This window comes from Lissotriton helveticus, chromosome 4_1 (genome assembly GCF_964261635.1).
Source record: "Lissotriton helveticus chromosome 4_1, aLisHel1.1, whole genome shotgun sequence".
NCBI lineage: Eukaryota > Metazoa > Chordata > Amphibia > Caudata > Salamandridae > Lissotriton > Lissotriton helveticus.
Window position 1 is genome coordinate 296,182,736 of NC_136063.1, and position 17,406 is coordinate 296,200,141.

The 17,406-nt window shown below is 48.2% G+C and overlaps 1 protein-coding gene across 2 annotated transcripts in view; it reads left to right on the forward strand.

Annotated features, from left to right (window-relative positions):
• ATAD2 (ATPase family AAA domain containing 2) overlaps positions 1-17,406 on the forward strand; it is a 558,187-nt gene that overhangs the window by 77,920 nt on the left and 462,861 nt on the right. For both annotated transcript variants that reach the window (XM_078686807.1, XM_078686808.1), the window contains exon 8: positions 17,159-17,279. In XM_078686807.1, coding sequence (XP_078542933.1) covers positions 17,159-17,279 — 121 coding nt within the window. The remainder of the gene's footprint in view (positions 1-17,158; positions 17,280-17,406) is intronic.

Sequence of the window (17,406 nt, forward strand, 5' to 3'; positions counted from 1 at the left end):
GTTTTCCCCTACCTGGACGACTGGTTACTGAAGGCCTCGTCCAAAGGAGCGGCGCAGGACGCTGTTCGGGCTTGCACCAATTTGTTTCAGAATCTGGGGCTCACTCTGAACAGAGAAAAGTCCTCCCTGGTTCCCTCCAGAAGGGCTCGATTCCTAGGGGCTGTTTTGGATTCAAAGCTCTCAAAAGCTTTTCTGACTCGGGAAAGTAAGGAGAAACTGGAAAGACTAGCTCGAAACTTTCAAGGAAAAAGGTCTTTCAGTACGCCACTACAAATCTCTGCTGGGGGTAATGTCATCTTGTATTCCCCTAATTCCTCACTGCTTGCTCCGGATGCGTCCTCTGCAGGAACAGCTAGACCTCCAATGGAAGCAAGTTCACGGATCCTTCGAGGACAAAGTGACCGTCACTCCAAGGATGAAAGAAGCAGCACTATGGTGGACACATCAAAACAACTTGTCCCAAGGTCTGTCCTTCGCAAACGTTCCATCTCCTCAAATGGTAATGACGGATGCATCATTGGAGGGTTGGGGAGCAGTGATGCAAGATCTGTATGTCAGCGGCCATTGGTCTCCTCGCGAGCAGAAGCTCCATATCAACCTTTTGGAGCTAAGAGCGATCAGGCTAGCTCTGCAAGCCTTCCTTCCACGACTTCAAGGTTCACGAGTGCTGATCAGGACGGACAACACCACAGCCATGCATTATGTGAACAAAGAGGGAGGAACCAGATCGCTTCTGTTATCGCAGGAAGCGCAGCAGGTCTGGGAATGGGCAATTCATCACGAAATCTCACTGAAAGCAGAGCACTTACCAGGAGTGCTGAACGAAGACGCAGACAAGCTGAGCAGGTCATCTTTAGTAAGCCACGAGTGGGAGTTAAACCAGCAGGTTCTGGAACAGCTCTTCAGCAAATGGGGCAGACCGGAAGTGGATCTCTTTGCCACACCGACCAACAAGAAATGCCGGTCTTACGCCAGCAGATGTCACCACCCGGCGTCGTTAGGGAATGCCCTTTCGATAGCCTGGTCGAGGACATTTGTTTACGCTTTTCCTCCCATTCCCCTGATCCCGCGCCTCATCAGGAAGATGAAAATCTAGCCATGCAAAATCATCTTGGTAGCCCCGGCTTGGCCGAGACAATTCTGGTACACAGAACTCCATCTGATGACGCTAGTTCCTCCGTTGCCGCTGGAGGTTATTCCGGATCTTCTCACAATGACCGAAGGACAAGTTTGGCATCCAGATCCACAGTCGTTACACCTGACAGCATGGCTCCTGAGCAGCGAGAGTTCATGAATCTTCCCCTTTCCAGTGAGATCAAAGACGTTCTCTCCCAGGCAAGAGCCCCTTCTACAAACAAAACTTGCAGATGGAAAAGGTTTTGTGTTTGGTGTAGGAAGGAAAAGATAGACCCTTTTACTTCAAAGCCTCATCAACTTCTGCCTTATCTGTTGTCACTGGCTAAATCAAATCTGGCCCATTCATCAAATAAAGTTCATTTAGCGACCATTTCGAGGTACAGGAGGTATGGATCTGGACCTTCATTATGGTCGTCCAGGATAGTCGAGCAATTTCTTAAAGGCTTGTTCAGAAACTACCCACCAGTGAGGCCTCCGCCACCGACTTGTCATTTAAATTTAGTCCTTTCTCAGCTCATAAAAGCTCCATTTGAGCCGATTTATCGTTCTGACTTGAAATACCTATCTTGGAAGTTGGCTCTCCTCTTGGCCCTCACATCAGCTAGGAGAGTTGGAGAGTTACAGGCCCTCACCACCCAGGAGCCATTCCTGCAATTCAAGAGAAACACTGTAATCTTGAGAATGAACCCGAAGTTCATTCCCAAAGTACCATCGGACTTTCACTTAAACGAGCCGGTGATTCTGAAAACGTTTTTTCCTAACCCAGTTACTCCGGCAGAGAAAACACTTCACACTCTAGATGTGCAACGGTACTTAAAATTCTACTTTTATCGCACTAAGGGGTTTAGGAGATCTTCACAGTTGTTGGTTGCCTGTTGTGGTCCAGGCAAGGGTCTTCCACTGTCTAAACAGGGGATCACAAGATGGATCACAGGTGCCATTCTTCATTGCCACACTGCAGCAGGTAAACCTCTGGCTGGCAGGATTCGTGGTCATTCGACAAGATCAGTGGCATCTTCAACGGCCCTCTTTGCGGGGGTGCAAATTAAAGACATTTGCAGGGCTGCTACCTGGAGCAGCGTGCACACCTATACTAAGCATTACTGCTTGGAGTCTTTACAGCAAGACAATGCGGCTGTGGGCCAGGCTGTCCTAAGGAACCTCTTCCAGTGATTGGTGAGCTTTCCCTTCTATCCCACCTTCCGTTGACTGCACAGTTGTATTTCTTATATCGTATTGACTGTTGCAATGTATTATACACAATGTATTTGTGGTGTCTAACTGCTTGCTATTCTGATACAAAAGCATGGGAATCTATGAAAATTCCAATACTGGGGCAAGAAAACAAGTTACTTACCTGTAACTTTGGTTCCCTAGTAGTGGTAACTTTCATAGATTCCCATGCGCCCACCCACCTCCCCAAGGAAAGCTCAGCCTTCAGCAGATATGGTGACTGTTACACAACGGCTACGAAAATCTGAGGCTCTGAGGTTCCTTCTGGAGGGTTCTAAGGGGTGAAGCACGTCTGATTGGCTGTCGCCTAGAGTTTGGTCTCTTTTACAAAAAGAGGGTGATATGCTACAAAAGGGAATGAGGCCTAGGCCTTTTTCTTTCTCTTTTGTACCTACTGCTATGATATTTTTGTTACCGAGACTCCCATTCCGACGACGGGAAATGATACAAAAGCATGGGAATCTATGAAAGTTACCAATACTGGGGAACCAAAGTGTAGGAGAGTAGGGTCTGCAATCCTATGATCACCCAGATTTTTGCTTTTTGCTGCACTGGTTTACGACTTTCCCTGGCTGTGGGCCTGCTAATCAGACCCACAGCCTAGCTGTTCTCTCTATCCAAATTGTACTCAGGTACTGAATTGGCACTGGGCCCTCTCCAAGTCCCTGTACCCAGGGCTGAGGTGCACCCAGAAGTCTCCCAGGGGCTGAAGCATGTATTATGCCACCCCTGGATTGACTAACTAAAACTGACACAACTGGCTGCACGACAGCTGGGGCAAGGTGGTGTACTCACCCTTTGCTTTAGATATAGTATACCTATATCTAACCCTAAAAATGGACACACAGATCTCCTATCAGTCACTCCTATAGCAGGCCTTAACAATCCTGAAGGCAGAGTGCTTGGAATCGTGTGAGATGGTGCTCTAGCATGAGCTGAGCCTGTCTGCGGCTTTCGGGATCCATCCCTTAGCCGTTTCCATGATATCGCATACCATATACTCTTAAGTGCATTATAATCCTCGCGGTTATGTGCCAACTCTGGTATCGCTTTATCAAAACATGTCGAGTAAGGTGTCATACGAATTGGAATACTAACCCCTCGCCAATTCTGGCGACGGGGTTAGCATTCCACCCTTCTAGAGGGACACGACATGCCTGTAACCTATAACCCGGTTAAAAGTCAGACAGAGCCTTAGCATCCACAAAATGGATGCTGCCACCGAGACACAAGTCTGCCCTCCTGCTGCTGGGAGTCCTCCCAGAGCAGGAGATAAGGACAAAGGGTTTCCTGCCAGGGGCGGTGCCAGCACCGTCCCAGACAGGGTTTTGTGTATTGTAGGTAGGCAGGGCTTTAGAGGAAGGTGACTGCACGTGGCACCCCGGTGCTCACTGTGCATAGGCTGGCTGGAACCAGTTCCAGGGGCACTCCAGCCCCTGGCCTGGGGAAAAGCCCGCCAAGGAAGTGGGTGTAACCACCCCCCTCCTGGTCCCACCCATAGGGCAGGACCTAGTCGCGTGCCAGCCCCCTTTTCCCAGATAAAGGTAGAGACTGGCCCCCTTCCAAATCAGATCATCTTTGGAATCAAGACACGACTTTCTGCGAAAGGACTTCAAGATTTCCTTCTTCAAGATTCTCCCTTGTGACTAAGGAGTAGTCACCCTGCATCCGCAGGCACCATCTAAAGAACACTGCGGTCTGCTGTAAGTCCTTCCTCCGGAATCCGACTGCCCAGCTCGACGAGAACCGGCTTCCCTGGCACCTCTGACCTCTACCCACCTCTACAGCCCAGCTGAGAACCGTGGGTGCGACGAGACCTCAAGGGACCGGCCATCTTCAAGACTGCCCGACTTCTTTCCAGCAAGCCCGCCGAGTAATCTACTGGTGAGTGCTTTGGGGTCCGAGAAGCCCCGACTCTGAGCAGCTCCAGCTCCGAAGTGCAGCCCCCCAGCATCTCCACGATCTGCGTGGGGCCCTTCTGCTTTCCGCTGCTCACCGCGTTGTTTGGCTACTAGCCCGTTGGCTTGTGGCCTTCCTGACGACGCCCGACGACATTCCTGCTGCTGGTCTGGTTGCTCCAGACTGGCCCTTGTTCCCTTCCAGAAGAGGAGCCCCCCGGACCCTCCTGGTCCACTCAAGACGCCATTTTGAGTCCACCGCGTGGGCTTGAATTAGCCAAGGCTTGTTGCCCAATCCTGGGTAACTTCGACGCCGACGACTTCATCCTTCGTGGGACAGCTCGCACCTCCATCCTGGTCGCCGACAACGCCTCCTGGTCCGAGAGACTGCAGAGCCCAGCAGCGCCCACTCACCTGACTGCGGTGACTTCGCCCGGTGCCATCCTGCTGCCCACTTAATCACTGGCTAGTGATTCAAGAACTTGGTCCCCTCTGCTTTCAGGTTTTCTTCTTCCTTGATCCAGGCTTGGATCCATCGAACTTTTCTTCACTGGTCGCCTGCCAGCAACTTCTTCCTTCCAGGCTCCTGGTCCGGCAACGAGATCCCCGACGTCTTTTCAGACCTATGCAGCTGCAGCCCCTGGGCTAGGTAACTTCGGCACTCCGGTGTCCCAGCATAGCCTCACTATCCAAGGGTCAGGATCCACTGTCGTTTTCTTCCTACCAGGTCGGGTTCGCCCGTGAACACTAACTCTGTGAATTCTAGCTTCCATAGACTTTGTCCCGCATCCCGCGTGAGAGTGCACACTCTGCACCCGAGTCCCCTGGGCCTCCTAGTAGTAATCTAACGATTCCCTAGTCCAGTCCTAGCGATTCCAAAGCCTATTAGAACTGTTACTTACCTGCTAGTAATTCGCATTCCACTTTTAGCGTATATGGTTTTTCGTGCCCCTCGGGCATTTGTGTAACGTGCTAACTTAAAAGTATTTTCGTAAGTTTTGTTGTGTGCTTGGCTCCCTGTCTCATAAAGAGCCAGGGTAGTCTTGTTATAAATAAATACACTGTTTATTTTCATAACAACTTGTGTGGTGTCCTTTCACTGGGTGTTCAAGGGGTAATGTGATGGTAAAACAGCTGGCTTAACACGCCCTCTAGAGTCTTAGCCTTAGACTGCTCGTATCCATGCTACTAGGATAGCTGGTCTATAAGGTTGACTTACAACCAATCATCAATAAGGGTTGTTTGGACTGATATATAGTGATCACTAGAATAGTGAGCACTGCACATCAGGCCAACTTCTCACACAAAGTTACAGGTAAGTAACATGTTTTCTTGAGGTGGACCAACTACTTGGGAAAATGTTTTCATTTACAGCTGTAAAAACTTTAGTTAAAACCCCTGCCCAGAATTTAGGGGAGTACCTGTAGAAGTCAGCCGGGACCCCGTCCGGCCCCGGAGCTTTCTTCTTGGAGGTCTCCAAAATATCTCTCTACCTCAGCTTGGTTAAAGGTTGGGGGCGCACTCCAAGGCCGTCCATGGCTCTTTGGGGACGCCATGCTCGTTGTCACCATATACCTCGCTGAAGTGGCTAATCCATTTTTCATCAGGAACAACACAGTCCAAAACCGTGTTGTTCACATCTGAAAAGAGGGGTTGGTTAACTATGTCCCAAAACTGGGAGCTATCGCGAAGTACATCAGTGTGCATTAGTTTTTCCCAGGCCGAATTTTTTATATCTTTTTTCCTCTCGTTGATTATTACCTTATATTCTTTTCTCAACGAGGCGACCACTAACCTATCTCTTGGGGAGGTTTTTAGGGCTACCATTAACGCCTTATGGGCTTTGGAGCATTTTGTGTCGAACCATCTGAGTTTCTTATCCTCCATCTGAGATGGCTTGACCGTCAATGCTCCAGAGACTTGGGCACAAATGCACTCCAATGCCCCCATGATCTCCGGGGCAGAAGCGCAGGGGTCCTGGCAAGTAGTTACATACCCCTCAATGGTAGGAAATAAATCAACCATAAAGTTCTCCGGCACTACTCTGGCCCATTTAAGTCTTCTCCCTTGATCTACAGGGCGTAGGGCAGACCCCGGAATGTCCGGCCGAGGTTTGAAACCCATGTGGTCTTCCCAGAATAGCTTAAGCGTAACCGGGTTATGATCACTATAGATTGAGACTATGGCGTTGTAGAGCACGGCCCTGTGTAATATGCCCGGGGTCATGAAGACATAGTCCAGGATGGTACCGGGGTCAGAGCCTTTAAATGTGACTGTTCTTGTCCCTCCCTCTGAGATGCAGGCTTCGTGCAAATTATGGTTGGCAAGCAACTCCTCAAGGGCCTCCCCCGAACTAGTATGCTCAAAATGGGGGGTCTCAGTGCCTAGCTCCTGTTCGCCTAGAAAACATGGATCACCACATGGATGAACGTTAAAATCACCTAGTAAAATGAGTTCGAAATTAGTGTAACTTTTGTTTAGACTGAGTGTAATAAGAGCGTGGTCCAGGACACCTATGTAGTCGTTTCCATTGGGCCTGTCCCAAGAATTATAAAAGTTTAATATTATAATTTTACAACTATGTGATACAGCCCACTCTACGATCAGTAAATTTGGCGATCCGCTTGGGATCATCTTAAAAGTGCCCTTAAGATTCAATGAGAGTAAGAGGTATAAGCCACCCTTTGGTCTGCCGGCTGTACTTGGAACCGCTGGGATTGCAAATGTGGCAAAACCATCCAGCCAGAAGTTTGGAGAAATGTCCCAAGTTTCTTGGCACGCTATAATGTCGTGACTGCTGATGAACCCAGTCCAAGCGGCATCCGCCCTCTTTGATCTAGAGCCAGCTATATTCCAACTGACCAATTTGCAAAGCCCGTGATCAACGGTGGCGATGGTATTAACAACATCGGGCAGTGGAATGGTTGGCTGTCAATCAATTTCCTCAATGTCAGATAGGGCAGAGAAACGGTTTCTCAAGGGTAACCCACCCAACTCCTTGCTTTGTTGGACAGTCTGGGTGAGGTCCCGCCTTGGTTTGGAATGTGTGTACTGTGTGTAACCCACTTGCCCTGTCCCGGAGACTTCAATATCTGGGCTTCTTCTTACTTGCGCTGTATAGTTGGGCCTGGTTTGAATCAAAGGTGGTGGGTAGAAGAAACCCAGGGGGATTGGTCTCATCTGATCTCCTCCCCTAACATCAGAGCCATCCCAAAAAAGTCTATCGGCCATGTCAGGGCTGTCAAAATGAATAACGACACAATCCCCTTGTACTAACTTTGGTCGTTTCCCAATCCAACCCACCCTGTTGGCAAATATGATCCTATCAGCCACTCGAGTCCCACCACAGCTAGCAGCTGCACACCAAGACTTAGTCTTAACTATTAAATCAGCTGCTGATTCTGTCGTTCCCTCTAATAATGGGGGTACACCAACAAAAATGGCCACCAATGGAGCGGCCGCCGGGGGCAGGTCGAGAATCAATTTACTTTCCCTGGCCCTCTTACTCGAGCATGGTTTAGGTGGGTTAAATGGGTGACTAACGCTCCCTTGAGGTCCTGCCCCATGCCGTCCTGCGCCTGCGGCTATGTTGGCGCCCTGGGGATGTCCTTCGACCTCCATACTTGCAGACAGACCAGGGCTACATGTAGCCGACTCAGGGATTGTGGCCAACGAACTGCTACCAGAATCAGGTGGAGCAGCCCTGTGGCAAGATGTAAGACTGGGGTAAGGTCATTAACCAATTTATCAATTAATGCACATTTCTTCAATAACCCCATAAGGCAAGTGTTTAGTGTGTCCACAATGTCCTTAGCGATCCCCACTAGTAATGGCTCAATCTGAGCAAGGAACAATGTCTCTAACTGGTCTCCGAAGATAATGTCAGAACCCGAGGGTATAAATGGGGTACCCTCTGTGTACTCCGGTCCCTCCGTGTTCCGTATGGCAGTACTGCTAGTGGTTTGTTGACTCGGTGACAAATTAGGGACCACACTATTCCATTGTGGGGAGCAAACAGTTTGTATCAACGGCGGGATCGCATTGGATATGACCACCCTGGGTTCAAGGGGAATAACTGGAGCATGTTTGGCAATAGGTAATGGTGGAAGCGTGGGAGTAGAGGTGGCCGATAAGCCCAGTTCTAGTTCGGCATTAGCAATTTCCTTAGACAGCGCGCCCACTGCAGATGACAGATACGAAATGATAGACTCAGAATGTCTAGGTATCTTGGCCTTCTTTCCCCCCTCATCCGCCAATAAGTTTTTCTTCCGCTTACGCATTGCGTGCTGTCAAGGGGGTGGCCCTGCCCGGCCTCCTCCGGCCCCGGATGGCCACAGACGGCCCGCCCTCTGCCCGGGCTCAGCCCGGCGCTGCCCGCGCGCTCCCGCAACGCGGGGAGTGCGTCTGCAATTGGAACGCCTCCTGGCGCGGGTTCCCGGTGAGCGGCTTCTGGCCGCGATGCCTGCCGGGAAGTGTAGTCTTGTCCCCCACACGCTCTCCCCCTCTCAGCAGCCGCGATGAGATGGTCAAAACGGCGGCGGGGGGTGAGCGTGAACACCACACAGGAGCAGCAGTCCAGCCTCTGCAGCGGCCCCCAGCGAGCAGGTGTCAGGCAGCAAAGTAAGCCCCTGGTATCGCGTTGAGTCCCCCGCTCCACCAAGAGTGCGTCTGCAATTTGAACACCTCCTGGCGCGGGTTCTCGGTGAGCGGCTTCCGGCCGCGATGCCTGCCGGGAAGTGTAGTCTTGTCCCCCACACGCTCTCCCCCTCTCAGCAGCCGCGGTGAGATGGTGAAAGTGGCGGCGGCGGGTGAGCGTGAACACCACACAGGAACAGCAGTCCAGCCTCTGCAGCGGTCCCCAGCGAGCAGGTGTCAGGCAGCAAAGTAAGCCCCTGGTATCGCCTTGAGTCCATTGGGGCCTAATGCCATGCCGGAGTTTAAAGAATGGATAAGCCAGACTGATCTCGTCTGCTGTCCGCGTGCTGTCCATAACATTTTTATCTTCAAGGGAGAGACGCGGAAGTTGTATGTCTCGGAGTAGCAGACGATGATCAGCCTCAGGGCACGGGGAGACCGAAGTATAAACCGCCTAGAAGTGTTCAGCAAATTCATCTACAATATCCTGTGGGTCTGTGAGTCTTGCCCCTTCCTCTGTTAGAAGCTCAGGGACCAGTCGGCAGGCCCAATCTTTCTTATCCAACCATGCAATAAGCTTTCCTGCTTTATCTCCCAAATCGTAAAGCCTGCCCTGCTGCTCCTTACCAAGAGCTTTGGCCCTGCTCGTGACCAGCGCTTTATAGTCCTGCTGTTTCAGGCGCAACTGGTGAGGCTTACACAGCGTCACTCCCTGTTCCAAGTCCCTCTCCAACCCCCCGATTTCAGTCTCCAACTCCATCACCTCCCGCCGCTTCTCCTTCTTAGAGCCCGCTATCAGGGATAGGGCATGACCCCTGATGACTGTCTTAAAGGACTCCCATAGGGACCCAGAAGAGGAGACAGATTCCACATTAGTAACAAAATATTCTTCTAGTTCGGCAATAAGGTCTGTTCGAATCTTGGGATTGCGTAGATACCATGGGTTTATCGGGGCCACCCGCCCCGCTGAGCCACTATTTACAACTATATGGATCCACAGTGGAGAATGGTCTGAGATGCCTCTAGTGAAATGAGCAACCTCTGTTACGTATGAAGCTTGTGCAGCCGGGACCAGACAGTAATCCAGTTGCGAGAGACTATTATGCGCTCAAGAATGGAAGGTATATTGCTTCTGATCAGGGTGGAGCAGGCTCCAGCAGTCAACTAGGCCCATTGCGTCTATAAAGTCAGGCAACCACCGCATTGCCCGCCCTGTTTCTCGACTGGGATGTCTGTCCACCATCCCAGAGACGACCGCATTGAAGTCTCCCCCAAAAGTAAAAGACCTTCAGGGAGCGGAAGGAGGACCGTCCCCAAATCTGTTAAAGTTATGCCCTGTAGTCCTGGAAGGACCTAAATGGAAAGGGAGGTTATGTGGTGACCCTCCCATGTGCCCGTGACTCCGATATACCTGCCCCTCCCATCTTCCCAAGTGGAAGTAACTGCCAGTTAAAATGTCTTACGAACCAGAACCCCATCTCCCCTGGAACCCGATGTGAACCCCGAGTGCGCGATCAGTTTATACCCCGTTCTGTGTAGTGCGTTACATGAGTTACCAACAAGATGAGTCTCCTGAAGCAGAACCACGTCTGGCGCCTGCCTTTTGAGAAATTGAAGAACACTCCGTTTAATTTTATCCCCCAACCCGTTAACGTTTTAACTCAACACTTTTATTTCACTACCCCCCATCATCTTCGCGGTTCTGCCTGCATACCCCTGCATGTCGTCTATTAAACCAAAATACAGTGCTGATGAGGCTTACAAACCTCTGAACACAAAAAACAAACATTCCCCAACCCCTCACCCCCTCCCCCCCTCCCCAAAATCCCCTCCACCCCACTGCCCTGCCCATTGGGCTCAAAACTGCCCGCTGAAAACTGCAGAGTGCCTATCGTCCCTAACACTTCAAAGAAAGAAAAATTGGAAGAGGTTCCCGCTTCACCACCCCTGCCCCGAACCCCAAATACAACCAAATCCCCCCCGAGCCCCTGATCACGTCAACAACCAAACTTCTGATGCCCCGGCCCACACTCACCCCCTTCTGAGCTCAGGATTCAGCTTGTCTGCTTCCGCTGGTGTTAGGAGTCCCACCGGGTCCAGAACCCCCCGTACAACAAGGTACTTTGCGAAGAAGGGAAGGGGGGCGAGATGGTTCCGTGGTCTCACTGACTCTGCGCTGCTACTGCGTCCTGCAAATCCGCTTTTTCGGCAGACCCTACCGGCAACTTCCGACCTTGGCTGCCGTTGTTGTTAAACTTGGGAGTAGGTGTCGCGATCACGCCAGTCCCCGGCTTCAGCTCCCTGTAGGCCCGGAATGGAAACGGGCGTAACTTCGGCGATCGGTGGCCCCCGGTTCTCGGAGTTGGTGCAAAGCACTCCGCGTGATCTCCGGTGCGGCTGTCTGGGCCGGCAGACGGACTTGGCGGAGCTGAGAGAGTACGCGGCCATCTTAACCTGTCGCGTAGCTCCTCCCCAATTATTTCTTTCATTATTAATAGTGAGGTCTACGCTCGCGTAGCTCCTCCCCAATTATTTCTTTCATTATTAATCGTGAGGTCTAAGGTCTTTGCATAAAGTGTGCATGCCTATCGTTCTTCGTATTGCTTGTTTCAGTCACACACATCTCTCCAGTTTCCCAGGTCCAGCTCAGTTGTTTGCTTTGTGGTGGTCAAGAATACAAAGCAAAAAGTCGGACTGGATAATAGGTGATGGTGCTAGCGATTAGACACGGATGGTCTCCAAGGACGAGCACAGATCTCAAGTGCTATGGATTGTAAACGTTTTTGGACCTCCAATGCTATAGCTTATGATTATTGGGAATAAAATGTTATAGCTTACATACATTGGTGGCTTACAATTTATAACTCCTAGTTACAGAGGGACTACAGTGCTGAAATCACAGATCTACAATGCAGTAGCTGGAAGGCTCATGGAGTCTCAGTGCTACAGTTGCGGACAAAGGTTCCACTGCTAAAGTTGCAGGGAGGACTGGGCCTGGCAGTTCGGGCTGGACTGTTCCCATTGGGTGCAGGGTCAAGACTGATTTGCATATGACTGTGTTCAAACTGAAATGGCACGGGGAGCACAAAAGCGATGGATTTAGGCCACGATCGCTGTACTGGGGTGAATGTATGACATTGTTCTGTGTTGTGTCAATCAATTGTCTTTTTGCATATATTCGGAGGACAGTATCCTACTAATACAATGAAACAATTAAGTAATTTCACACCTAACCAGGTCTTAAGCTCCACATATTTCCAGTTTGTATCGCACAAAAAAATCTAATGACCCATGTGTGTAAGGCAGACCTGGATTGCACAATACCCAAAATATTGAATATACAATTTAGGTCCACAAATAGAGGTCGAGCCTCAGGCCACAACAATCCCCATGTCCTCATTCATATGCAGTTTTCTTTCTATCAATTTAACCTCTAATTTATTGTTCTGTACATGAAAGTTTATATAAAGACTTACACAATTCCTTGCCACCAACACTTACTTTGTTCCTGAAATGTCTTTATTGGTATTTTATGAGCTAATTCTTAGTATCACTATGCAATAATGTTATTTTCAGGAGTACACCAATGCACCAAACCTAATCAAATGTCACCATTATCCATGTTTTCCATATTTAATGCCAATATTAAATATTTAAAGTCTGCATTCCAGAATTATCAGTGCATAATAAAGATTCCCATTTCCAGAAGTTATCCGGATTGCATATAAACAATGTTTTCAGAGCCTTTACATTATGGTGGAGTACGGGGTAGGCCTTCTTAGTCATAGCCACTGAACCACATTGCCCATCTTCTACATGGGCTGGTCAAAAAAGCAGCAAATAATGCATGGAATGTAGGGTTTGCTCTCTGGCATTTATTTTCTGTAACCTTTTTAACAGAACTCAACAAGAAGCATAACTTGCTTATGTTGATATAAAACTGATTGTGGCAGTTAATGAAATAATTATCTTTGACCTGACCTAAGGTAGTGGGTGTGCAGTTGCCTCACATTTCTTCTGTCTGTTGAGGGACTTGGTTTTGATCTGCTCATTGAAATGGTAAAGCGCGTTGATGAGTGCTGAAAGAAAGCAGAGGGTGGATTTTCTTTTTATTCATGTCTATAATAGTAAGGTGAAAATGAAAATGCTCCCTTAAGATTCTATTGTTCCACATGTTAAGACATCTGTAAATCTAGAACTCAATGAGTTTGAACTGATGAATCTTACCTCACGTGAAACATTGCACTTTATTATTTTTTTTAAGCTGGAAATTCTGGCCATATTGTGGGAGAAGGTAAGTGCAGCTTGTGATTCAGTAATGTGTGGAACCACTCTTCAACAGCAATTGTTGGAAGCCCACTATTCCTGAGTTTCTTTCATCTCCTGCCATGAATTTTGAAACACTCCTCTTTACAACACTGCTCAGGGCTGGAATAATAGTCTCCGGAGTGAAATGCCACTCAGCCTGATGACAAACGTCCCGGTGTACATACACCTGGATTTACTGGGTGCAGGAACACTAAGCTCGGTTTTACCTGCAGTTAAAATGAGTGTTGATCAGGTAGAGGCTGCTGGCCCTCTGATAGCTGCACCCTAGGTTACCCCCTTCCTAAAGCCATGGGATGTAGGCATCATAGTAAATGGATGTAGAATTTTCCCTGGAATGGGGAATCCTGCTGAAATAGACCTAGTAATACCATAGTAGTTGTTCCTCATTCTGGGGCAAAATCTTGTAATTGCGCTGTGCAGTGGTGCAATTTCAGACCGGAGTAGGTGAGTCTGTATACTGGTTATTTGTACACCACTTCACTGTGCTACTTGTAATAGGGGCTTTAAACCCATGTATTTGAGGGCCTTTATTTATGAACCCCTTGCCTAGGTTCTCCCAGAACTGTGCAATGGCATTGAGGTCTGGACTTTGACTTGGCCACTCCAAAATGATTCCTTTCTTTTTCGGCTGGCTAGTTTTAGATCATTGCATGATCCACTTTGAACTAACCGTAAGCTGTTAAACAGATGGTCTCACTGCGCTTTTTATAAAGAAAAATTGATGGTGGACTCTGATTGCGAATCTTCCTGCTCCAGCTGCTACAAAGCAGCCCAAATCATCCCTCCTCCGTTTTTCTTTTTTTTTTTCACAATTTTTTTTTAATTTTGATTGATCAGGTAAGGCATGTATGCAGTTCTCCACAGTCGGGAGGGCCTGCCAAATGTCAACATTGGTATGAGTAGCACAAAAACCCAATCAAAGAAACACCCCCAAGTAACCCCCCCTGCCTCCCACATCCACCCCATGACCCACCCCTTGTCCCTCCCTAACCCTGTGCACGTGATCCCAATAAGCCTCCAAGAATGTTAGTGTCCAGCCAGGAAACTAGTGTTCCCTCGGGCCTATACTCCATCTTCCACATCTAGACCATCAACAGGTTCCACTGGAGGTACCAGAGTCAGACCCCGATACTCCGCCCACCGCTTCCAAATTTTGTAATGTTTCCGGGGGCATCCTCTGGCCTCAAACACAGGGCGCTCTAGCCCCATAAAATAGTCCATCCCTGCTTTCCACGCATTCAAAGGGGGGGCACGAATCCTCCGTTTTTCTTGATGGTAGAAGTTATTGTTCATTGCAGCTACACAACTCCAATTAAATTGCTTTTTGATATATATTTGCAGGCTAGATGCAAATTAATGATGGAGCTCTTTAGAAAAGACTTTTACAATACAGGGCCACTTCATTATAGCAGGTACTGTGCACACGTACTGTGTAAAACAACTTAAGTAAGTATAGATAGTCAATAAATCCAACAGAAAAGAGACACCAATGTTTTGTTTTGAGAACAATATATTTTCACTTCATATACGTCTTCTTTTTCTTTTTGCATGTAAATCTTAACGCCAGCCGACACGTGTTTCGTCACTAGAACAATGTCTGTGACTCATCAGGGCTGTAAAAGGCGCTTGAGTGACTGGGCGGTGTAGAGAGGATAAATGACGTGGTCCCAGGTATTTTGTCGGGGACTACGAACTCAAGGAAAGTGACTCGAACAAGTAGAAAAATATCGTGTAGTCGGGTACAACTGACACGTGATCTCCTGACAATGGTCAGTGTGCGGGTACGTAGGTCCGTAACTCACCAGTTACAAGATTTACATGCAAAAAGAAAAAGAAGACGTATATGAAGTGAAAATATATTGTTCTCAAAACAAAACATTGGTGTCTCTTTTCTGTTGGATTTATTGACTATTTATACTTAAGTTGTTTTACACAGTACGTGTGCACAGTACCTGCTATAATTTTATGTGGCGTTCTGGTGTTCCCCACCAGGCCGCTTCTGAGGGGCTTCAGGGTTTCCTCTCTACTGTTAGCACCGTTCTACTCTCTGGACCTCTCATTTATTAATATTCACGTTACGCACTGTTCTGCCGCCAATACTGTACAACCCAAACCCTCAGTAGATTTCCCTACCGGGCCACTTCATGTTTGTTACATTGTATTGCTGAGAGTAGGTATTGGGTTAAAAATTATGAAGGTAAGCGGTCCAAATTCTGGCTTACTGCTAAGAGTAGAGAATTTTTTTCAGCATATGGGTGTTCCCACATATAGTCCCACTCTTGGCTAACTCTTAACCACTCGTCGCCGAGGAGCAGCATGTAGTCCTGCCCATTCTCATGGGTAGTTTTGTGAGCCTGTGGTCCTGGGAAGGGTTATCCAGTCGCCATTCTGTCCGTTACTGCCAAATATGTGTGCAGTTCCAGGCCAAATCAATAGAAAATCTTCTTTGTATGCTTTAATTTTCTTTTTCAGCGCAGATATAGCTTGCTGGAGATTTGCAGAAGTGGGCAGCTGTTTTTACTCCCAACATGGGCTGTGTTCTAATGGACTATGTTTAATTACTAGGCAGTGGTTTAGTTGAAATCTTCCCCAACCACCCTCACATCCAGGAGTGCTGCTTCACAACCCATTTCACATTGCAATACCCTGAGAGACTTCCCTGCCTCCTGCTAAGGTGCCCAAAACCCCGCTCAGCAGTTCAAAGGCCCTGCATCTGTATTAAAGGGCATGGCCCTAGCACACTTCCTCAAAGCGCCTTTGTGTGTGCAATCAACCTCCAAGGTTTTGAGGATCACCGTTCCACTTCCATGAGAGGCATGAGGTGGCTGTATGTTAATCACCAACCCCCCCCTTCCCCTGACTCTGTAGGCCTATGTTACTCATGCCACCTCATGAGCAACCCTGCCCTCATGGCAGTTTGATCTCCCAAAGGCCAGCGATCATCCACATTACCGACTTTATTCGGTGATGTCTTCAATATGCTCTATTCTGAGTGGTGTTCTACCCAGGATGCCACAGGTGGAACTGGTCAGTAACCGACTAAAGTGCTGGGCTATGAGGGAAGCTACATCCTGCAGTTTTCTCCTGGCTATCCTTCTAGAAAAAGGTTTCTTGTTCCGTCTGGTCATCATGATTAGATCAGGAACTCTAATGTTTACCCCATTGATAGAGGCTTGTAACCTTCTATGTAGCTTTGAGGTTCTTTCTGATCTCTGAGCATTATGTGATGTGATCTGATCTTGGAGTGGATTTTCTTAGACTCCCATTTGGGAGTGCATTACATTAGCAACATCACTGATCTTTCTCCATTAGTGAATAACCTTTCTCACTGTGCCATGATAGGGTTCATGTCTGCCCAGAAAAGAACAGCAACAATTATTGCACTGACCCCACCACAGCTCATTGGACCGAGACATGTGTTACCATAAGCCTGAATGCTCTAGACCTCTTCTGATTCTTGTATACTCATGGTTTCGCTTCCTGATCAAGTAATGGTGCATGTGTTTAGCACCACCATATTAGGATTAGTAGGTGTCCAGGGAGCATTTATCCTGCACATGACTTATGAACAATTTAATGAATGATGGCAATCTAAAATGTGTTTTCTTCCAGGTGAAGTTAGATGTATCTACTGTTAGAGGTTGGTGAGGACTGGATGAGTTTCAATTATGAATCTGTAATATCATAAACTCTTAGGAGGTTATACTTTAACTGACCACACTGGATGCCTCGCCTCTTTTGTGAGTCTGCCACAAACCCCACTCCCCCCCTTCGATAAACTATGCTGTTCTTTGTATGCTGTTTGGAAGTGATCTTTCTATAGATGCTCTTTATCAATATTGTTGCTTGTGGGGCTTGCTTATACACCGGTCTTTGCACTATACAAACAAACTGTGAAATTAAAAGGTTTTTTCTGTTTTTTTTAGAACCCCGCCACCAGAAGAAACCCAAAATATTTTATTCTGGTCCATCCTCACCTGTAAGACGAAGATATCGTTTTTCATCTGCTGGCCCACGAAGCCCGTACTGCAAAAGGAGAAAGACAAGGTTTGTTTCACCTCCTGCATTGGTATTAAGCTTTGACTCCATTTTAAAGTTTTTAGAACAAACATTTTGACTAAATAATGGTTAGTAGTGCTAGTGATCTTGGCCTGACCTAAAGTACCAGCAAGGA